At 37.2% G+C, this 22,352-nt stretch overlaps 3 protein-coding genes across 4 annotated transcripts in view; 2 read left to right on the top strand and 1 right to left on the bottom strand.

Moving 5' to 3' along the window:
- The window catches only part of LOC115232879, a 40,012-nt gene that overhangs the window by 2,123 nt on the left and 15,537 nt on the right, over window positions 1-22,352 (bottom strand). The window contains exon 8 of one of the 2 annotated variants that reach the window (XM_029803028.1): window positions 617-1,839. The exons of the other annotated variant lie outside the window; for it this stretch is intronic. The gene's annotated coding sequence lies outside the window, so the exon portion shown is untranslated. Of the gene's footprint in view, window positions 1-616; window positions 1,840-22,352 lie in introns of those variants that run through there. 2 annotated transcript variants of the gene reach the window in all.
- LOC115232885 (craniofacial development protein 2-like) lies at window positions 19,887-20,294 on the top strand. The gene has a single exon (XM_029803036.1). It carries the CDS (start codon window positions 19,887-19,889, stop codon window positions 20,292-20,294), a length of 408 nt encoding a protein of 135 aa, XP_029658896.1.
- On the top strand, window positions 20,588-21,925 carry LOC115232884. Its single transcript, XM_029803035.1, has 3 exons — window positions 20,588-20,917; window positions 20,967-21,236; window positions 21,353-21,925. The coding sequence occupies exons 1-3, from the start codon at window positions 20,588-20,590 to the stop codon at window positions 21,923-21,925; spliced, it is 1,173 nt and encodes a 390-aa protein (XP_029658895.1).

The following is a 22,352-nucleotide window of genomic DNA, read 5'->3' as shown; positions in this document are numbered from 1 at the left end:
TTACTGTCACATCAATTCACCAAGCCTGTTAATACAAATGTGATTTTTAAAATGAGTTTAGAAAATAAGACGCTCACGCTCTCTTAACAGCTAGAATTTTCTTGCAAGTAAAATCACACATTCGTGTGTGTGCGCGGGCGTGTGCGTGTGCGTATGCTCTTATGACATATAAATATGTTCATTATAAAATCTTACGATAAATTTTTACATTAATGTACACTCTTCCGCCCTCCCCTCCCATGATCTTGATATTAACATATCAAAACGATAACTACCCTGCCGAAAATGTTCGATTAAAACTGATTTAAAAAAAAGTAATCCGAATCGATCGGGATTTCAGCACCGAAAATACGGTATTAAAACCGATTGAAAATAGTCCAATCGAATTTAGTACACGCTTCAGGCGGATTAATGTTGGGTGATATACATCCACCTCAATCCGAAATTATACGATTTCATAAGTTATAATTAAATCGGTTTTAATGCGATGTGAATCTGTCGGAGGACGACAAAAGTAATTCGGATTAGAAATAATCCGCGAAAACGGATATTAAAACCGATTATAATTCATTCGGAATTAAAATCGATTACTTTTTAATCCGGGCGCGGATAAAACGGATTATGTTTTAATCGGTTTTAATCGAACATTTTCGGCAGGGTATATAAATAATCTTCAAAAGATGTTAGTTGGCGCTTATTGTTTATTAAAAAGTTATTAACAAGTAAAAGTACATGCAAAGCGAGATTTGAACTTGGACTGACATGAAAGGGAGATTCAAAATGTTGGACATAATTTATATAGGTATTATTATATGCATACCCCCCCATGTATATTTTACAAATACTCATATAAATCTTTATATATGATATTCAAAAATATTAAAAATTGAAAAGAATATGTGTGTGTGGGCAGAGGAGATGGGTTTGCAATTATCCATGAAACGCGACCTCAATTCTATTATGCCCGTATCAGACTACGCATTGAAAATTGAAGATTGAAGATTAAAGATTGGAATTTGACTATCCAGAACAAAAGGGACTAAAATTTCTTTGTCCTGATTGGTCAAATTTCAATCTTGAATCTTGAATCTCAATATTCAATGCGTAATCTGATACGGACTTTAGGGGTATGTAAAAGTTTTAGTCCTTTTTTTCAGCGTTCTGGGTACCGATCATGTAACGTTTTTCCTAGGGCGGAAACATGAAAAGTGAAAAATATTAGCATTGAAATCAATGGTAAAATTTTTCACTATTCATTTTTCCGCCCTAGGGGAAAAGTTACATGATCGATGATGGTATAATTATTTTAAATTCAAATAATTTTCCGCCTTTTTGTATATTTGCAAGGTTGATATCAAACTATCTGAAACGCCATATTTTATGATTTAATGGTACACATAACCTTACAAAATAACAGTGAACATGACGAGCGTCGAAAAACTTTATATTCGACACTGCATTCGGTATGAGTTCCAGCAAGGAAAAAACGCTGCTAAAGCATGTGAATCAATTTGCTCTATTTTTGGTGAAATTATTTGGCCGAAAAAATGGAAGAAACAAGACTATTTACTGGTCAAGGAAGTCGGAAAGTTGTTTTGCAACACGATAATGCTAGGCCTCATGTTGCTCAGACCACTCAGCAAACCATCTTTAATTTGGGCTGGGAAGTTCTTCCGCGGCGTACTCACCTGACTTGGCGCCTTTGGATTATCATCTATTTCGATCGATGCAATAAGCTTTAGCCGGACAGCGCTTTCGAGATGTGGCAGAGATACGAAAATGGCTCGATGATTTCATTGCCTCCAAACCCATGTCTTTTTTTCGCAACGGAATCCGAAACTTGCCAGAAAGGAGGTAAAAGGTTATAGATAATGAGGGAAAATATTTTGAAGATTGATTTGTAGTACTTATATTATATATAAATAAAAGAAAATTAAAAAAAGAGACTAAGACTTTTGCATACCCCTAATACATCATTCGGTGCTTTCGGTGCAAAACAAGATCTATAAATATACAGTTTCATATAAGTTTGCAACTTTTTGCGCAAAATGAGATTTCTCTTTGGTAAAACTCTCGAAGTTGGGCCTATACGCCGATGACCTTGACCTTGACATATGTTGTCAAGGAGGTTCTTCTGAGTAATTCTCTGCAAGAATTAAGTGGCGGACGGCATTAGTTTAAACGATACAACGGTAAATATACAGAAAGAGGACAATCATCGTCCTAAGTGACTCTGACCTTGAAAAAAGTAGCGGTCACGATCCGTTCAAAAGTTATAAAGCATTAAAGAGTGAACTTCACTTTGTCTTGCAAAGTACATGCGTGGATGCAGTGGATTCTGCCCCCCCCCCTACGGGGGGGCTTCACTTCCGGAAGATATAACCTAACCCAAACCTATTTTTGATTTAAAATTAAAATTTGGTTTGAATTACGTTATATAACCCAAATTGTAGCTTCGGGGTGAAATTTTTTCGGATTGGGGGTGCAGGGGGAGGGGCCCCGCCCCTTCCCGCCCACGCGTTAAAATCGTAAGCCTTTTTCAATAAAAAAATAATAGATTATTACAGCATACACAAACTTTAATGTGAAACTTTAATTTGTCATATCTTTTAAACGAATGCTTTCCCCCACTTTTTGGTGCCGAAAAAGATGATGCTATTAAAATCTTGCGCGACGTCTATGATAAAACATCTGTCATAGATTGTGAACTATTAGCGTATGCTGTGGATGAACTTTTGTCTGAAACCTTGAGACGAGGTGATGTATTTTAATATAAATAAATGTGATAAAAAATGAAAAAATGATTATGTATTTCTTTCGCTTCCCTTTCTTGCTTGCGCTATCCTTCTCCTACATACGTGCATGCCTCGCGTAAGCGTTCTTCGTAAAGTGATACATCCCCTACTCCAGGCCTGTCTAACCCGCGGCCCGCGGGCCACGAGTGGCTCTTCCCCCTACCTCTGAGCTCAGGCTCGGCTCCCCCCACTCTTCCAACCGACGGCTCTTCCAGCTTTCGATGCTTGTTCTCCGCTTGCTTGTCTTATCTCTAGCTCGCTAGCATCGTGCGTTTTATATCGCGAAATAAATATCACGAAATATCGCTTATTGCTTCCACGTTACGACGCGTATGCAAAGTACAGCTTGAACGAGACCTAAATGCTACTTGTTAATTATAATTGATTATAATTACTATATTTTCTCTATTAATTCATTATTAGTATTTCCTTTTATTATTAATATTACTATATTATTATTATATCACGTCACATTATTTATCCATGTTACTACAACTTTAAATAACATTCGTATCCCTACTATTATTATTAACCTTATAACATTTTAGTAATATCATGTCAAAAAGAAAGCTTGACATGTCCAATCGTCAATTTTACTGCCTTATGCGTAAATAAGAACGTTTACGACGCTGCGCGTCGAGACTGTGAGCTGCGGAAACACGCGATGGTGGGGGAAGTCTAAAGCGGTAAGAATGGGATCGGTTGCTCCTCCGCTCCTGGCGGTTAGACAGGCCTGATTTACAGCATCGTGAGATGAAAAATTTTGCTGTCCATTTGCTTCAAACTTTTTGACAAACCAAAACAAGACAAATGTTTGCTACACAATTGTTGTCAAAATTATAGCACACCTTGTCGCAAAGCTTTGGCAAAACGTGATTTTAACATTCTTGGCAATCTGGGAATAGATGGTGTGGGATAATCCTCACTTCGCCTTGCAAAGTATATGTCAAGCGGGGAGGGCAATTATAGATCTCGTTTTGCACTGTACATATGGATCGGTGTGGGGAGAAATTCGCTTCGTGTGGAAGTTGCAAATCCATGCAGAACTGTACAATTATATACCTCTTTTCGTACTGTAAGCAGAGGGCGGTGTTCCACATATGAAACTTTAAGTTGCTATATCTTCTAAACTAAGCCGTCCGCCACTTAATTCTTGCGGAGAATTACTCAGAAGAACCTCCTTGACAACATATGTCAAGGTCAAGGTCATCTGCGTATAGGCCCAACTTCGAGAGTTTTACCCTCTCTTTTCCTCTACCTTCCTCCCTCCCTCCCTTCCTCTCTCCCTCCCTCTCCCCCCCCCTCTCTCTCTCTGTCTCTCTTTACCCCATATTAATTTCAAAGCAAAACAAAATCTAAGATAGTGGTACATTGAAATAACATACTACACAGGGCTCTAGTCCGCTAGCGAGATTATCCCTACTCTCATTTCACGAAATTGCACACAGATCTACGTATTGCGCGATTGGATCGTTACTCCCATTCACGCTACTCGGGAGTGGCTTAGCATGTGTGGAAGGGATGTTATCTGCTATTTTGAAGTTCCACTGTAATTGTACGGTTCCATATGGATTTATAGCTTTTGCGCGATGTGAGATAATCCTACATTGCCCAATATTCTCAAGTTCAAAGATAAAAATAAAGTAAAAGAAGGTGATTTTCAATGGTATCGAATTAGGTGGGATCTTGCTTCGCATCAAAAGTTGAAAACCCATATGAACTGCATAATTACCCAGTCAGCCACGTCTGTTCTAACAGATATTGCCAAGTGCTTGCTACAAATTATTGTCAGCAACAACGGGAGACATTTTTGGAAGAGAGCCGCCATCTTGAGTCTCGCGACGGATGACATTCCGTGCAGACGTATTAGCCGATTACGACATTATAATTATTATTTGTTCTGAGCTCTGTGTTTGGTTGAGTTCCATTATTAAAGTTCCTTTTGTTCTTTCTAATAAAGTGTATTCTTTATTTACGGCGTGGTGCGCGAGTGACGAGAGTGAGGAGAGAATGCGACAGCTGGACTACACCAATAACCAGCTAAGTCGTTTTAATAATAGAGAGTTATTAGAGCGAACTGAGCGCGGAAATTTAAATAATGAAATCGGTTATAAATTGAAGCCTGACATTTTCGACGGAAGTGTTCCTTTGCGAGAGTTCTTCGCTCAATTCCATCTGATAGCACGGGCGAATATGTGGTCCGATTCGGTTAAAACGGTCGCGTTAGCGTCATGTTTAAGGAGACAAGCGCGTTCCGTATTAGATGGAATTTGTGAGATAGAGAATTTAAAGTTCGAGGAATTAAAATCAAGGTTGGAATTGCGTTTTGGGGAAGGGCATTTAGCCCAGACATATTATACGCAATTCACTAACAGAAAACAAAAAAGTTCTGAAGATCTAGCTACATTGGGCGCAGATTTGGAACGTCTCTCGCGATTGACTTACTCCAAATGCTCACACGAGGTGAGAGATAAAATTGCTTGTGCGCAATTTATCGCTGCATTATCAGACGGATTTATTAAGCGCACGCTTCAATTAGAAAGTGTAACATCTTTAAAATTGGCTATAGAAAGGGCTATGGCAGTTGGAGTTACGGGAGAATATTTTTAAGAGGAAAATTTTAAAAAACATTAATTATTATGTGTGTGATTATTATGATATTTGTTTTGTTGATAAGTGTATTATTTGGTTTTATGTTTTTGTGTTCAGCGGGAGCTGTTCAGGGTAGACTTCGCGGAAAGTTACGAGATAAAAGGATTGGGACTATTGGAGCGATTGTCGAACTGTGAGGAAAGAAAACTGTCTCGCCCACGGTTTTTGATTCGTGGTTTTCCCGTGCGGACGAAGGGCAAATGCCGAGACAGGGACTTGGGGAATCCTCATTTGAGGATGTTGGGTCCACGGTAGATAACCCCCTCTTGTCCGAAGATTCCCGAGATGCAACAGCGTTGAGGAAAAGAGATTTCCGGAAAATTGGCAGAGTACGAGGGATACCAGAGCGCAAAATCGAAGAATGCATTGACGGTCGATTGGATTCAATATGGCGTTTCGCTCGGTAACTTGGGCAGGAGTCCAAGGTAGAGCAGGAAGATTCGTCAGAATCCTGGAATCGGCGTGAAGACGTGCTGGTGATTGATTGGATTCAATAGAATGAATTGCTCGGTAACCTGGACAGGAGTCTGGGGCAGAGCAAGAAGATTCATTAGGAATCCTGGAGTCAATATGCACCGGTGGGATGTCTCTTCGTTATTGATTGTCGGGACGACAATTTTGAAGAGGGTAGTGTTGCGGCCCTGGATTTCATCCTTGTATCTGAAGTATGCCGTCTCCGAGAGATTGTTTCCAAGCGCGTTGCCGGGGGTTTGTTGAACAACAACGGGAGACATTTTGGAAGAGAGCCGCCATCTTGAGTCTCGCGACGGATGACATTCCGTGCAGACGTATTAGCCGATTACAACATTATAATTATTATTTGTTCTGAGTTCTGTGTTTGGTTAAGTTCCATTATTAAAGTTCCTTTTGTTCTTTCTAATAAAGTGTATTCTTTATTTACGGCGTGGTGCACGAGTGTCGGTTGTGTTACGCGTGTTCGAGATTTATCGAGATAGTCCGCGGACGCAACAATATTATAATATATATATTTCTATCAGTTCAATTTTTGACAATTCTTATACAGGAAATTCAGATATTGAACTGATTTTTGTGACAAAAGTTTTGAGCGAATTTGATGCCAATTTGGCAACAATTTGTTATCAAATTGCTTACTGTGTATATACAGGGTGTTCCAGGAGGAAAGGTCAATATTCTGGGAGGTGATCGTATCGGTTATTTTAAGCAAAAATGGTCATATGAATATATGTCCTATTCCCCACGGTTTCCAAGATAGAGCGACTTGAATGTAAGAAAGCGGTCAAGCGGGGATATAAGGCGGACCCCCTGCGGAGAAACCGTATATTTGTTTTTAACAACTGACTCTGATTTAATTGCAGAAACACCGATTCAATAATTGATTGTGACTCATGATAACAGCAAATCCGACTTCACACTACATAAAATCGATTTACTTTTCATCTGCGAAATCATAAAATTTTTTATTAAAAGGAATTATTTTTACCTATGGATTGAGATTGAGGTGGATGTATATCACCCAACATTAACCCGCCTGAAGCGTACTAAATTCGATTTGACTATTTTCAATCGGTTTTAATACCGCATTTTCGGTGCAGAAATCCCGATCAATTCGGATTACATTTTTTTTAAATCCGTTTTAATCGACCATTTTCGGCAGGGAATGCATTGATGTTAACGGTGGAATTTTTGAAAATTTATTATGATCTGTAAAAAAATGTATCACTTGAACAATAAATATTAGAAATAGTACGTAGTATTTCTTTCTAGTCAGTAATTTTGCAACTGTACATTCAAGTCGCTCTATCTCGGAAACCGTGGGTAATAGGACATATATACATATGAACATTTTTGCTTAAAATGACCGATACGATCACCTCCCAGAATATTGACCTTTCCTCCTGGAACACCCTGTATATAGAATTCGTTTCGCATTAAAAACAGAATGATATAAGATGAACTTTGCTTTGTGTGGATTTTTGTTTTTATTTACAAAAGAATGTATATTCAAACAGTTGAATTTTTATTTGTTAATACCCAGTAAGCAAAATTCGCGCAATATGCCAGCAGATTGGCAACAGATTTCCTCAGCTCTTGCTAGCAATTTGGCATCTGTTATGTCCGCATTAGGCTAATGATCTGCCAGCAGAGCCTGCTCACAGAATCTGAGAGCAGATTGGTAGCAGAAACCGAGCAGAATCTGCAACTTTTAGCCTAGCAGGCACTTGGCATGATTTGCTTTCGACAGACTTGGCTATCTGGGTAACTTTCTAATAAACAATGAGCGACAATTAAAACCTTTTGTTCAGAATCATAATCTTGACAACATATATGTTAAAATCAAGGTTATTAGAGAGAGAAAGGATACACTAATATAAAGGTTTTCCAATCATATTAATCCTGTTTTATATATGTATACCTCCCTTTATAACTGTGAGGCATTGTGTTCAATAAATTATATGAATGCTAAAAACTGCAGATTCTGTTTGATTTCTACTGCCAATTTACCATCAGATTGCGCGCACGCAGATCTTGCTCGATTTCTGCCGACAATCTGATGTCAAGTCATGTTAGCAGATCCTTCAGCAGGTTTTGTAACATTTCTGCTGACATTCTGCTATTATTATTTGATATAACAGACTTTGTATACAATCTGGAATCTTTCTGCTGACAAAAATTTGTAGCAGACGTTTGGCAAAATCTGTTCGAACAGACTTGGCTATCTGGGTCAGAATTACTTTCAGTTACATACAATATTTCCTCGTTAACAGAAACTTTCCGCTTTATTAATAAGAAGGAAGTGTCATCCCTCCCTTTCTCCCCCTCCCGCCCTCCCCCCTCTCTTATATGAGTTTGCCTGATTATCTGGTCGACATGGCGCGCTCAAGCTTTGATGCTGAAAATTATTCGTTTTTATTCTCTCATCCATTTTTATTCTCATATTTCGCTCTTTCCTCTCTCTCAATAAGCCGCTGAAAAGATGTATGAAACAGTAAAATATTTTATTTTTGAAGATGAACAAATCTGCTGCTTCATTAACAGAAAAATGATCAGCCCCGCGCAACTTTCTGCTAATAAGATAATACTGTAAGAGAGTTTAGCAGTTTTTATAATTGAAGTAATTTATACGGTTTCAGGTAACTAATTTATAAAAAAAAGATCAAAAAGAATATCTGTGAAATGTAATTCGCGTTATTATGCTTTTATGTTGTTATGTTTATTAAATTAAACTTCTTGATAAGCGCAGCTTACCTAAATCAACTAAATCGGCTATAATATTGTATATTAAATTATATATATTTCTATTACGGAATTTAATTTGAGAATCACACGAGCCATAATTTAATAAACTTGAATTCTTCAATATTACAACAAGAAATTCTGACGTTAATTTATATAAGTTTAAATAAAAAATTTAAGTATGGCACGAAGTTTTCATCCGACTACTCTGTGTTTTTATGTATAGTTATATATTTATATATTTATATATGTACTTAAGTGTCCGTATATGTATAAACGGATATTGTACGTTGTTTATGTCACATATAATCTTGCCATTATAATCAATACAAAGGAACTAAGTTAGAAGAGACTATACAGAATTTCTTACACTCAGCTTGATTGCGCGTCTCTTTTTCTCTTTGCCTCTGAAATTGTATAAGTTAACGGTAAAAAATTAACAAAGATGTAATCATCAAGCAACGCTTGATAAGAGATAAAAAAATGGTTTCTTCATAAATTTTTTTTTAGCTAGCCACTTTGGCTAAAGATTGTTCCACAAACAATTTTACAGTTATTGATTTAGCTGCGACGCAAATTGCACAAAATATTGTATTTTTCTCTAAAAACAAAATATAATTCTTATGTTATTTCCATAGACATAATACATATAAACTGCGTGTTCCGATCAAGTTCTGCACCAGAATTAAGAAAAGAAAGAAAGTTTTATGAACTTCAGCCTTCCTGTTCAAAAGTAAGAATAGAAAGGTCATAGGCCCGTATTCATAGTCGGTTCTTATATTTAAGACCGTCTTAAGTACAATCTTAAAATGTCATAAACCAATCACAGAGCCGTATTAGCATCTTAAGATATTACTAAAGACGGTCTTGAAATAAGAACCGACTATAAATACGGGCCATAGACATCTATAAAGAAGTCATAGACTGTGCTATTCGTGTTCTCCGTCCATGAAGAACATCTATATTCTCATCTAGTCGAGTTAAAGAGATTTATAAAACATTGTGCTCTTTTTGTAATTTTGATGCATGCACCACTTAAGATTAAAATAGGAAGAGTGATTGAGTCAGCCATCACGTCAATTTCACGCGATTAGTCTGAAATCTTTTATACTATATATATATTATATTTATAAAGATGTCAAAATTCGATTCTGACAATGAGTATTTGAAGTTGTATAGATCGATTGACTTTTTCCTAATCAAAATAATATTGTTATCAACCATTAGCATTCATCAATTGTTCTTTGACTAAATGAAAGAAAAGCACGTTACTTTTTAATCTCAACACCGTTTCGGCGGTTAACAAAGCGATGCTGCCACATCCTCGCCACTGTCGGTGACTGCAAACCGGGACTGCAATCTCGAGGATAAAGTAGAGACGGAACTCTTTTCAGGAACATGTTATAACAAGAGAAAAGATCAAGGGGATAATTCTAGCAAAACTAGCGATCGAAAAAAAAGACAAGAAAGAATACAAAAGAAGATGTCTCGAATAAAAATTGATTGTTAACTTCCTATCTCAAAATAATATTCTAAAAAATAGCGAAAAAAATATGAAACAATGCAAGAAATGAAACTGGAGCAGTGAGTACTAACATTGTTTTTTAAATAATGTTAATACTCTCGGGCATGTTAACCTGTCTCTACTTAACAATAAATGCAAAAAGCAGAAACTTACACCAAACGTAGCGATGAATAATTCGCAACCAGCAACAACAGGGTAGTTCGCAGATGCCTCAGATTTTTGGCGGAAACCGTCAATGGTTAAGGACAACCGGCAATGCGACTACATCCTAAAGAAAGATTGGAATAAGAATAGAAGTTGAAGTTTACAAGCTGACATTGAGCAATAATTCCAAAACTGGGAGCCATTGTTTGATGCAAGACACGAGCTAAGAAATAGAAATAGAGCAGCTGCGTAGAACAAGAAAGTGGAGGAAAAGACTAAAGAATTAGCCGACAAATTCCGGCGCAACAACGATCGGACTTGACAAAGTATAAATCGGTAGAAGATTCTGACGACAAAGACAAGCTTCTTCTTTATAATATAGGCATCGTAGGGTTTAGACCAAATAGACGTTTATATTTGCAGAATATAGACTTTTCGACTTTTTTTTTACTTTGTGACGTCGTATACCATGAACGCGTCGAATGCAATGATAAAGCATGAAATGCGTTTTGCGGATTTATGAATGCAATAACAACCTACTTGAATTGCTGGCTATTCAAAACTGTAACATATTTAAATGGCAAAGACAGATATAGCGATAAACGTGATCTCGCTACTTCTATCAAGTTTATAATTAAGGCTCCTGGGTACTTGCCGCGGCTATATTGGAATCGTGACGTTAGAGGCGAGAATGATACGTTGAGAATTCTTGCCTGCCATTTTTAAATAAAAAGATATTTTGATGAAACAACACTACAGATCGCTTTAGCACATTTGTAAAATTGTCCGAAAACTATGTTAAAAGCATATATGTCTCATATCACACTCATTTTAGGGCTGTTTATTAACTGTCAAGGGAAAAGCATAGTTTTCGAACAATTTTACAAGTGTGCTAAAGTGATCTGTAGTGTTGTTTCATCAAAATATCTTTTTATTTAAAAATGGCACGCAAGAATTCTCAGCGTGTCATTCTCGTCTTTGATGTCACGATTCCAATATGGCCGCGGCGAGTACCCAGAAGCTCTAAAGGTTTATAATCAAAATACATGAATGAGCGGACGAAAAATAACGGCTCAACGGGACTCGATCTTAGGATCACCTACTTCCCACTCAGTTTTATGCACTTAGACTACTGACAATGAAACAAACAAACCCCTTCAAAAATTTCGATGTCATGAAAAAGGACAGAATTGGAGAAGATGTAGCAATAGTTATAAAATTGAGAATAAATATCAGATTCTTGTGAGACCCTAACAACACACATGTCTAGAGGACATCCAAAGATTATCCAGAGATCATCCAGAGGATGTTAAACATACTCTGGATGACCTCTGGATATTCTCTGGATGTCCTTTTTGGACATGTGTGTTGTTAGGGGAGTAACTAACTTTGAGATACAAAAATCTTTACGGAAAATCTGACGATCTTGTTATAAACTTCAGAATGAATACATAATTAGTGTTTATTTATAAAAACTTGCTCGTGTTGTTTCCCGGGTGTCGTGAGCGAGAGTGCGAAAGCGAATGGTTGATTCGTGCGATACGTAACAGTTAGGCGCATGCCATAGATACACAGTGGCTAGAGTGATAGCAGTGCACCTGACACTGAAGCGGTGCAGCAGACCCGAGACGGTGACGGATTGCCGCATCAAATAAGAATCTTAATCGACAAAGCGGGTCTGTTCGCCCCGCGCGATGAATGTCAAGCGAGTAAACAATAGCTGCTATCGTGATACAAGAGTCATGTTTATGTGGTACTTGCTTCGTAATCGTCATCTAAATCCGAAAACTGCTATATATCTGATGTTCAAATAACTCAGGTCCCCGCAGACACAAATTATGCACCAAACTCATAAAAATGAAATGAGTACTCAACAGCAAAACCAGCAGCTGAACACATAAAAAATGACCGCGATAAAAAACGATGCAGACACACCAAAAAACGATAAGCCAATTAAAAATGTCTAAACAGGCTTATTGTTAGACCGATACATCACCGTAACTGTGAAGAGGAAGAGGATTCAAAACTCTCCAAGCCCAAAATCTATCACCTATAAAAAGCCGACAATAACAAACGTCGGAGTTGAGCAAAAAGTAAATATAGCAAAAAAGGGACCCAGCCCCAATGATCTTGACCTTGATATATGTTGTCAAGGACATAATTCTGAGTAATTTTTTCTTCTAATTTAATTGTCGCTTGTTGCTTATTAAAAAGTTATTAACAAATAAAGTTTGAAATATACTAAAGTACATGCACGGACAGGAAGCGTGCGCGCGCGCGCGCGCACACACACACACACACACACACGCGCGCGGGGGGGTGTGGAAGGGGGCACCCCTCCCGCCGAAAGGCAGGGTGGACCTCGCTTTACAACTTACAAAGTACATGCTACATTGTAAAGCGAGGTCCACCCTGCCTACCGGTGGGGTGGATGCGGGAGGGGGGCCAAAGGCCCCCTTGCACCCCCCCGTGTGTGTGTGTGTGTGTGAGTGCGCGCGCGTACTTCCTGTCTATGCATGTACTTTGGTACATTTCAAACTTTTTTTGTTAATAACTTTTTAATAAGCAACGAGAGACAATTAAATTAGAAGAAAAAGTTACTCAGAATAATGACCTTGACAACATATATCAAGGTCAAGATCATTGGGGCTGGGTCCCCTTTTCGCTATATTTACCGAGCAAAAAAATAGTTTTGGTGTACTTAGCGATCTGGATAATGATGATCCCTCCACCCAGCAAAAGTCAAAAAGAGAAAAACCTCCTTCATTATATCTCAGACAAAAAGCAACACGCAAAATAATAGAAAAGATCAAAAACGTTTGCGGAGACAATTATTACATCTCCTCTATAAAAAGAGGAAATATTTTGGAAACCAAAATTCAAACAAAGGAAGTTGAGGAGTATAGAAATCTGACCAAATGGCTAAAAAACGAAAATAAGAAATTCTATACTTACCAACTGAAAAATCAGCGTGCCTTCAGTGTCATCATCAAAGGAATAGACGCATGGGTAAGCTCAGATGAGGTTTTACAAGCCTTACAGGACAAAGGGCACTCAGAGGAGCCATGAACATAAGAAACAAAAGTAAGGTCCCTCAACCAATGTTCCGAGTGGATCTAGAACTTGAAACCAAAAAAAAAGGAGAGAAGTCATCCCATCTACGAATTAAAATATCTCTTGAATCGAAAAGTTAGAGTAGAGGAGCCATATAGAAGACCCGGACCGGTTCAGTGCCATAACTGCCAGGAGTACGGGCATACTAAAAAATATTGCACTCCGAATAGCATCTGCGTGATCTGCGGCGAACAACATTTAACAGAAAATTGCAACAAAGAGAGAGGCATGGCTTCAGCCAGAAAATGCAGCAACTGTGGAAATAACCACACGGCAAATTATAAAGGATGCTCAGTATATTTAAAACTAAAGAATAGTATGATTTTTAAGCAAAACGCAAAGCAAAAAGCGCCAAACAACAAAAAGAAAAAATTCACGAAACTGTAACCTCACCAGGTTTTGCAGATTATATACGACCAGGAATCAGTTATGCAAATGCAGCCCAAGGGAAAAACGCTCCACCCCAACAAGAAACTACAGTGTCAAACAACGCCCAACTTAGCATGAGCGAAATTATGAACAACCTTATGGCCGTGATGCAAAGTGTGCAAGCCATGATGAATAACATGAACACCATGTTACAGATGCTCCTTCAGAAAAAATAATGGAGCACCAACTTAAAATAGCTCTATGGAACGCTAACGGACTTACCCAACATAAACTTGAAGTCCAATTCTTTTTCGAGCAAAATGGAATCGACGTCATGTTGATTTCCGAAACTCACTTCATCAACAAGTCTTATTTAAAAATCCATAACTATATAACTTATAATACAAAACACCCGGATGAGAAACCCCACGGGGGAACAGCTATTCTTGTAAGGAATAGGATTAAACATTCCGAGCTGCAAAGGTACAACCAAGAGCATATCCAAGCAACAAGCATAAAAATTGATGAATGGGCTGGCGATCTCGTCCTGTCAGCAGTATACTGTCCGCCGAAACACGCGATTAAAAAACATCAATTTGTCAGTTATTTCAAGACCCTGGGGCAAATTTCTAGCAGGAGGCGACTTCAACTCAAAACACACACACTGGGGATCGAGGTTAATATCATCTAAAGGCAAACAGCTTTATGAAGCTATGCAGAAGAAACACCTGGACTGCCTGTCGAGTGGCCAACCAACTTATTGGCCAACCGATCGCCGGAAAATTCCAGACCTCATCGACTTCTGCATCATCAAAGGAATATCACGCCAACATGCGCAAGCGAAACCATGCTTCAATCTGTCTTCCGGTCACTCTCCAATAATTATTACTATGTGCGCCCAACCACGCAGAGTAACCACCGCTAAAAACCACCGCTTCGTCTAACAAGTAAAGCAACAAACTGGAAAGTATTCAAGGAAAACCTAAAATCAAAATGTACAACGGATATCCCGTTAAAACAACAGAAGACATTGATAAGGCAGTGAACAATCTTACAGCCCTAATAACCGAGACCACGAGGACAGTCACTCCATCGCCATCAGTAAATAACAGTAAAAAAATACAAATCATCCAGGAATGTACAACTTCTACTGCAAGATAAGCGCAAGTTAAGAAGGCAGTGGCAACAAAATAGATCTCCAATAACCAAAAGCAAATTGAACAAAGCGATCAAAAATCTCAAGAGAGCTCTGTGCACAAAAAGAGACGAGGACATCCAAACTTATCTTAAAGAACTAACACCTACAAAACATACAGATTACTCTCTCTGGAAAGCAACCAGAAAACTGAAACGCCAGCACACTGCTTACCCTCCAATCCGTCTGCCTGACGGCAATTGGGCAAGGAATGACACAGAAAAAGCAAATGCCTTTGCGTCTCATTTGTGCAAAATCTTCACACCCAATGAGACTAATAAAATAGAAATGCTCCCAGAAATCTTCAACGAAAGTGATAGGGAAGAGAATATAAAATTCAAATGGCAAGACGTGAAAGAAATAATCAAGAAAAATATCAACCCAAAGAAGGCTTCTGGTTGCGATCTTATCACGGGAAAAACACTAAAAAAAGCACCGGAAAATTGTATAAGATTGCATACATATTCTACGCAATGATGAGGCTGGGATACTTCCCGAAAACACAGTAAGCAATTTGATAACAAATTGTTGCCAAATTGGCATCAAATTCGCTCAAAACTTGGTAACAAATCCAGTGCCATCTGTGTCCGCATTAAGCTTGTGTTTTGGTGACAAAGCTTGCTAACATAACCTGACAGCAAATTGACGGCAAAAACCGAGCAAAGCTTGACATGATTTGACGTAAAATTGGTGGCAAAAATCAAGCAAAATCTGCGCAAGACAATCTGACAGCAGATTGTCAGCAAAAAACAAATTCTGCAGCTTTTGGCCATTCATATAAAATAGTATATTTAAATGGATTTAAAGTCTCAACCCTAAGTAACAAAATGATAATAAGTTTTGGTCATAAAATGATCATTAGATAATCAGACATTATATAAAATCATATATTAATGTGTTAAAACATATAGATAAATTTAAATAATTTAATTTATAAAATTAAAGATCTTTTTGGACAGAAATTGTTCGAATAAGTGAAAATCGAACAATTATTTGTCCGATTTGCCAAAAATCAGTTCAATATCTGAATTTCCTGTATAAGAATTGTGTCAAAAATTGAACTGATAGAAATATATATATTATAATATTATTAGCGTTTTGCAGGCTTTATATACACTCATGACAAGAATTTGAATACGGGTATAGATAATGAATAACGCGCCGCATAGCGATAAGCGACTGAACTATTTTATAATTCTTTGTGCTAAGCTGCAGATTCTGTTCGGTTTTTGCTGCCAATTTGCCATCAGATTGCGCACTTCAGACCTTGTTCAGTTTTTGCTGACAATCTGATGTCAGTCATGTCAGCAAGGTTTGCTCGGTTTTTGCCGCCAATTTGCTGTCTAGTTATGTTAGCAAGCTTTGTTTGGTTTTTGCCGGCAATCTGCCAGCTTAATCGGTAATAACAACTCTTGTACCAAATTTGTAGTCCTTTTGCTGACAATAATTTGTAGCAAGCACTTGGCAATATCTGTTAGAACAGACGTGGCTGACTGGGAAGCTGGAAGATCACCCAAATAATTATGATCCCAAAACCGAGTAAAGATGCGACCCAGGTCTTTTCTTATCGACCAATAAGTTTGGTACCAGTCTTATTCAAGCTTTTCGAAAAGCTACTATTAAGCAAAATTAAACCTATTATAGCAGAAAGAGGATTATTCCAGAACACCAATTCGGCTTCCGAGAAGAGCATAGTACAGTTGAACAGGTTCACAGAATTGTAGGACAGATAAAGATGACCCTTGATAAAAAAAAAATATTGTTCTGTTACGTTTCTCGATGTAGCGCAAGCATTCGACAAAGTGTGGCACGAAGGACTCATCCACAAGATCAAACAGCTATTTTCAAAGCAATACCAAAACATCCTCACCTCTTACTTAACCGACAAAGAATTCAAAGTTAAGCAAAACGACGGAGAATTTAAACTAAAACCAATTAAAGCAGAAGTACCACAAGGCAGCGTACTCGGACCGGTGCTGTACTTAGTCTTTACTGCTGAGCTGCCAAGATCCAACAAGGTGACAATTGCCACTTTTGCTGACAACACAGCGATCCTGTCAATTCATGAAAATCCGGCGACAGCGCCCAGAGAACTACAAAATCATCTTGATAAAATCCAATCGTGGCTACAAAGATGGAGAATTAGAGTCAATGAGTCCAAATCGGTCCATATAACATTCACGCTCAGGAAAAAAACATGTCCACAAGTGAAACTGAACAACATCGTACTCCCTCAGCATGAAGAAGTAAAGTACCTAGGACTACATTTAGACAGGAGATTAACCTGGAGAAGACACATTGAGAGCAAATGTAAGCAGCTAAAAATAAAATGCGGGAAGATGTATTGGCTTTTAGGATACAAATCACAGTTGAGCCTGGATTCCAAACTGCTTCTCTACAAAATGATACTAAAGCCAATATGAACATACAACTGCGGGGGACCACGAGTTTATCCAATTTGGACAAATTGCAACGTTTCCAATCAAAAACGCTGAGGCGCATAGTTAACGCGGCTTGGTCCGTGAGAAATGAAGAGATTCACCGGGATCTGAACATGAAATACATGAAGGAGGTGATAAAGGAGCATAGTGCCAAATATCAGTCGAAATTGTCAACACATCCCAACAATCTGGCAAAGGGTCTATTGAACGAGCCTAAATATGTGCGCTTGAAGAGAAAAGACCTCCTCGACCTAGCAACGAGTGTGTTCTAATTATTGTAGTTTGGTGAACCCGGATATTGAGTGTTGGCGAAAGTCAGCACGCAATTAATTGAGCGAGCTGGTGGTGGTAAAATTGAGACCTTTCTGTGAGTGTCCTAGTTTGGACAGATTCAGAATTCGTAAGGCTAAAGGCTGGTTGTAAAAAAAAAATTATGAAAACATTTTCTTTTATAATTTGAAAATCACATCAATGTCTTTGAAAAGAGTTTTGAAAGATACAAATTTTTTAACAAGAAATATATATCATACTTTTTACGATTTTATATATAACTCAAAACCGATCTTGGATTTGATATTTATTAACTTAGAATTATGTTAAATAATTGGAGTTAAATACTTCGAAAACAAATGATTTATGGGGTAGCAATCAGTATTCCATTTTTTTTCAACACTGAAGTCAATTCTAAAAATAAAATAAATGAGAAGTTTTCTTGCATTTATTTTTAAATAAATAAGTAAAATATAAATATTTTACTTGTACTCATCAATCTTTCGTAAATTATTAGACAACTTTTAACAGTTTAATAAAAATAATATGAATATGATAGATATAGAAGTCTTATACTTAGCCTTTGTTTCTATTATTTCAAAAGCTATAGAAAAAATCATCGGGCGTCTAAAGGTGGAATATGAAGTGTGACAGATTTAGTAAATTACGAAAAGTTACACTTTTGAAATATAAGTGTTAGCTAATTCTAAAACGAATTTTATCAACTTTAAAAAAATTAAAGCTAGAGGCAGAATAAATTTTTAAAAAATCATAAATTTAGAAAATTTTGCAAATATTTTTAAAAGAACACGGATTTTAAATGTGGACAAAATTAATAATATATAAAAAATTAAAAGCTTCAAAAATAAATAAAATTACAATCAAATTAATATGATTCAACCAATTTTGAAACGATCAGAAAAGCTATTGCTTTTCCATGCTCCAGGCACCAATCTTCTTCGAGATTAATATAGCTATATGATTATTTATTAGACTTATTTTTTCTGACTTGGAAATTGAAATTGCTTTTTAAGAATTGCTCTGAATTCTAAAAATCAACATTAGATCGAACTCGCGATTATACAATAGAACCTTTCCATTATTTTCTAAACTTAGACAAATTATTGACAAAAGGGGATCCAGCTTCGATAACTCTTTGACCTTGACATATAATCATCCTGAATAACCCGCAAAAGGTTTAAGCCGTCGCTCGTTGATTATTAAAAAGTTTTTAACAAACAAAGATTTTTGTGAAAATCAAAAGTCCAATGTAGACACATACAAACACACAATAAAAGATTTAATATTGGACACAGTGAATATTCTTTTTTATATAGATTTATATGAATATTCTTACGCATACTACACACATACAATGAACAAATATGCAGGTCTTTATATAGGGTGTTCAAAAATATCAAAGATTAAAAATTCAAAGTTTCACGTGAATTTGCAACATTCTGCGCGAAAACGGGTTTACCCACTTATATCATCTAATGCTTCGGATGCGCAATGAAGTCTATAATTGCATGCTTCTACGGATTTCCACCTAACCATGCAACAATAAAATATTAGTAATTATATAAAATATTAATAAAATATTAGTAATTATAGTATTATATGTTGAATTAATTATTTATTGGATATAATTTACTCAATCTCAAAAAATTATACTACACACACATACATACGTGCATATGGGCGGGCACGCACGCACATACACGCACATATAAAAGTTGTAAACACATAAATGTAATAAACCAATGAGCATGAATTTTATGTTAGCTGTATATTTAAGTAAATATGTAAATATGTAGGAGGGACTTTGCCTCTTTTTCTGCATCCTCACCCCGAAAAAATTCTAACTTAATCCAAACCTGATTTGAAATTAAAATTGTGCGTGTGTGCAGAGAGAAAAAGAGAGACAAATGAAAAACGAAAATGAAAAATGAAAAACTCAATATTAAATACAATTTATACAGAATTTAAAAAAAGGGTCACATTTTGAAAGCATAGGTAATATTCAAAACAAGAAAAGATCAAAATAAGAAAAAAAAGTCTAGTAAACATGGGTTTTATAATTAATATCTTCGAAGAGAGAAGTTGAGATGTTTTATAACGATATTAATACGGCCATGTCCAAAGTTCCAACATATTTTTCAATCATGGTTGGGGATTTTAATGCGAAACTCGGGAAGAAACAGGATGAGAGTGAATTTTCCCTTGGACAACATGGAATAGGGGAAAGGAACGATCAAGGGAACACGTTACTACAGTTTCTCTTGGAGCATAATCTACACGCTATGAATACTTTCTTTAAGAAAGCTAAACACAGAAGGTGGACATGGATCAGCTCTGACGGAAACACCAAAAATGAAATAGATTTTATTATTGCCGACAGAAAACGACTTGTACAAGATGTTACAGTACTAAACCGGGTATCAGTGGGAAGCGATCATAGAATGGTCAGAGCAACAATAATGGTAAACCTAAGAAGAGAAAGGAAAACACTCACCAAGGCCAGCAATAAGAAATGGACCGCAGTCACTAACCATGATATCAGCAAACCATAACCGAACACCTAGGAAATACAGATAAAATGAATATAGAAACATTAAATTCTACTATAATAGATTCAATCCAGGAAGCTCAACGAAAACATTGTTCAAAAGTAAATAACAAAGAAGAAAAACTCTCAACAAATACACGACACCTTATGAGGCAGAGACGAGAAATGCTGCAGGAAAACCCAAGAAATAAAGACCAACTGAGACAAGTGAATAAAGATATATCAAAGGCTGTTTGAAAAGATTTAAGAGACTATAACAATAAATGGGTAACGAAGACGATCGAAGACAACAGGAGTATGAAAGTACTCAGGAATAAACTCGCAATAGAAAAAACGGAAATCACCAAACTGGAGAATACAAACGGCCAGATCACTACAAATAAACAAGAAATCCTGGAAATTGTAAAAGACTTTTACTCAAACTTATATGGTAGAAATGAACAGCCAGTAGAGAACACTTTCTGTACCATTCCTCGAATTTTAAACCAGGGGTCGGAAGATTTACCTAAGATAACCACAGGAGAAGTTTTGAAATCACTATCAGATATGAAGAACAGTAAAGCACCAGGGGAGGATGATATTGTGATTGAGGCAGTCAAGGAAGGTGGAGATATGTTACTAAAAGCTGTAACAACCCTATTTAATAAATGCCTTATCGAAGCAACTACACCTATAGTTTGGAACTCTGGACTTCTATCAACCTCCGGAACAGGCAGGGTTCCGATGTGGATATGGAACCAACAACCACCTACAGGTTATTAAAACCCTGATAGAGAAATCTGTCGAATATAACAAGCCACTCGTGCTAGTGTTTGTGGATTATGAAAAAGCGTTTGACTCCATCAAACACAACGAGATGTTTAGGTGTAAAGCGCTTGCTGACTGTAGAGTGGACTACAGGTACTCTGCTATCCTGCAACATATTTACAAACATGCAACAGCAAGTGTGAGAGTATAGGAGAAGACGGATAAATTCAGAGTGCAGAAAGGGGTCCGACAGGGGGATACAATCTCACCTAAACTGTTTACCGACCGTAACTGCTTTTGGAATACATGTTTAAGAATACCGAATTAGAAGGACTGGGCATCAATGTAGACGGCGAAAATCTAAACCATCTTCGGTTTGCTGACGACATTGTGTTGATCACAGACTGCTTGGGCAAGGCAGGAGAAATGCTGTTGAAGTTGACGTCGGCTTCGCATAAAGTTGGCCTCAAAATCAACGACGGCAAAACACAGTTCATGACAAATCTGGTCCCCAGCCGAAACATACTACTTGAAGGAAAAGAGATCCTCCAAGTCACATCCTACAAATATCTAGGATATGAAATTAGAGTCGGTAGGGATAATCAGACCTGTGAGATTGAGCGGAGAATTAGACTGACCTGGGCTGCTTATGGTAAGCTCAAACATATTTTTAAATCAGAAATCCCCATATGCTTCAAACGTAAAGTTTTTGATCAGAGCATCTTGCCAGTCTTGACTTATGATTCGGAGACCTCAACGTTGACGTTGAGAACAGCAAACAGAGTAAGAGTTGCGCAACGTGCCATGGAACGGTCTATGCTGGGAATCACAATGAGAGATAGAGTCCCAACCCACACGGAACAAAAACCTCTAATGGATGTCCAGTAGACGTCTATCATGGAGATTCGAAACCTCTATTAGATGTCCATGTGATCTCCTATAGACATCTACTAGACATCCACAATTCCGCATTTCTTACTTCCATTCGACATCCATTAGACGTATTCATAGATGTCACATGGACGTCATATGGTATAATCATGGATATTTCATGGAGCTTTGATGGATGAATAATAGCCTTCAAGGCACACCAATATCCCAATAAAGTCACATCTTAAATTGTAAGACGGTAACATTCCACGAAGATTAATAAACCTGCCATCAACTTCCCAGCGACATGAAAATGTTCGTCCAAACACTCCAAACTCATTCCATTAACATCCCAGAGACTTTGCGCGTAACGTTGTATTAATATTCATACAACATGCCACAAAACTCCTAATATTATTTTTCATAAGGAACTTTTGCAAAAAAA

Source organism: Formica exsecta, unplaced genomic scaffold (genome assembly GCF_003651465.1).
Source record: "Formica exsecta isolate Colony F162 unplaced genomic scaffold, ASM365146v1 scaffold150, whole genome shotgun sequence".
Lineage (NCBI taxonomy): Eukaryota > Metazoa > Arthropoda > Insecta > Hymenoptera > Formicidae > Formica > Formica exsecta.
The sequence above is the reverse complement of the archived record's forward strand: the minus strand, read 5'-3'. Positions and strand labels throughout refer to the sequence as shown.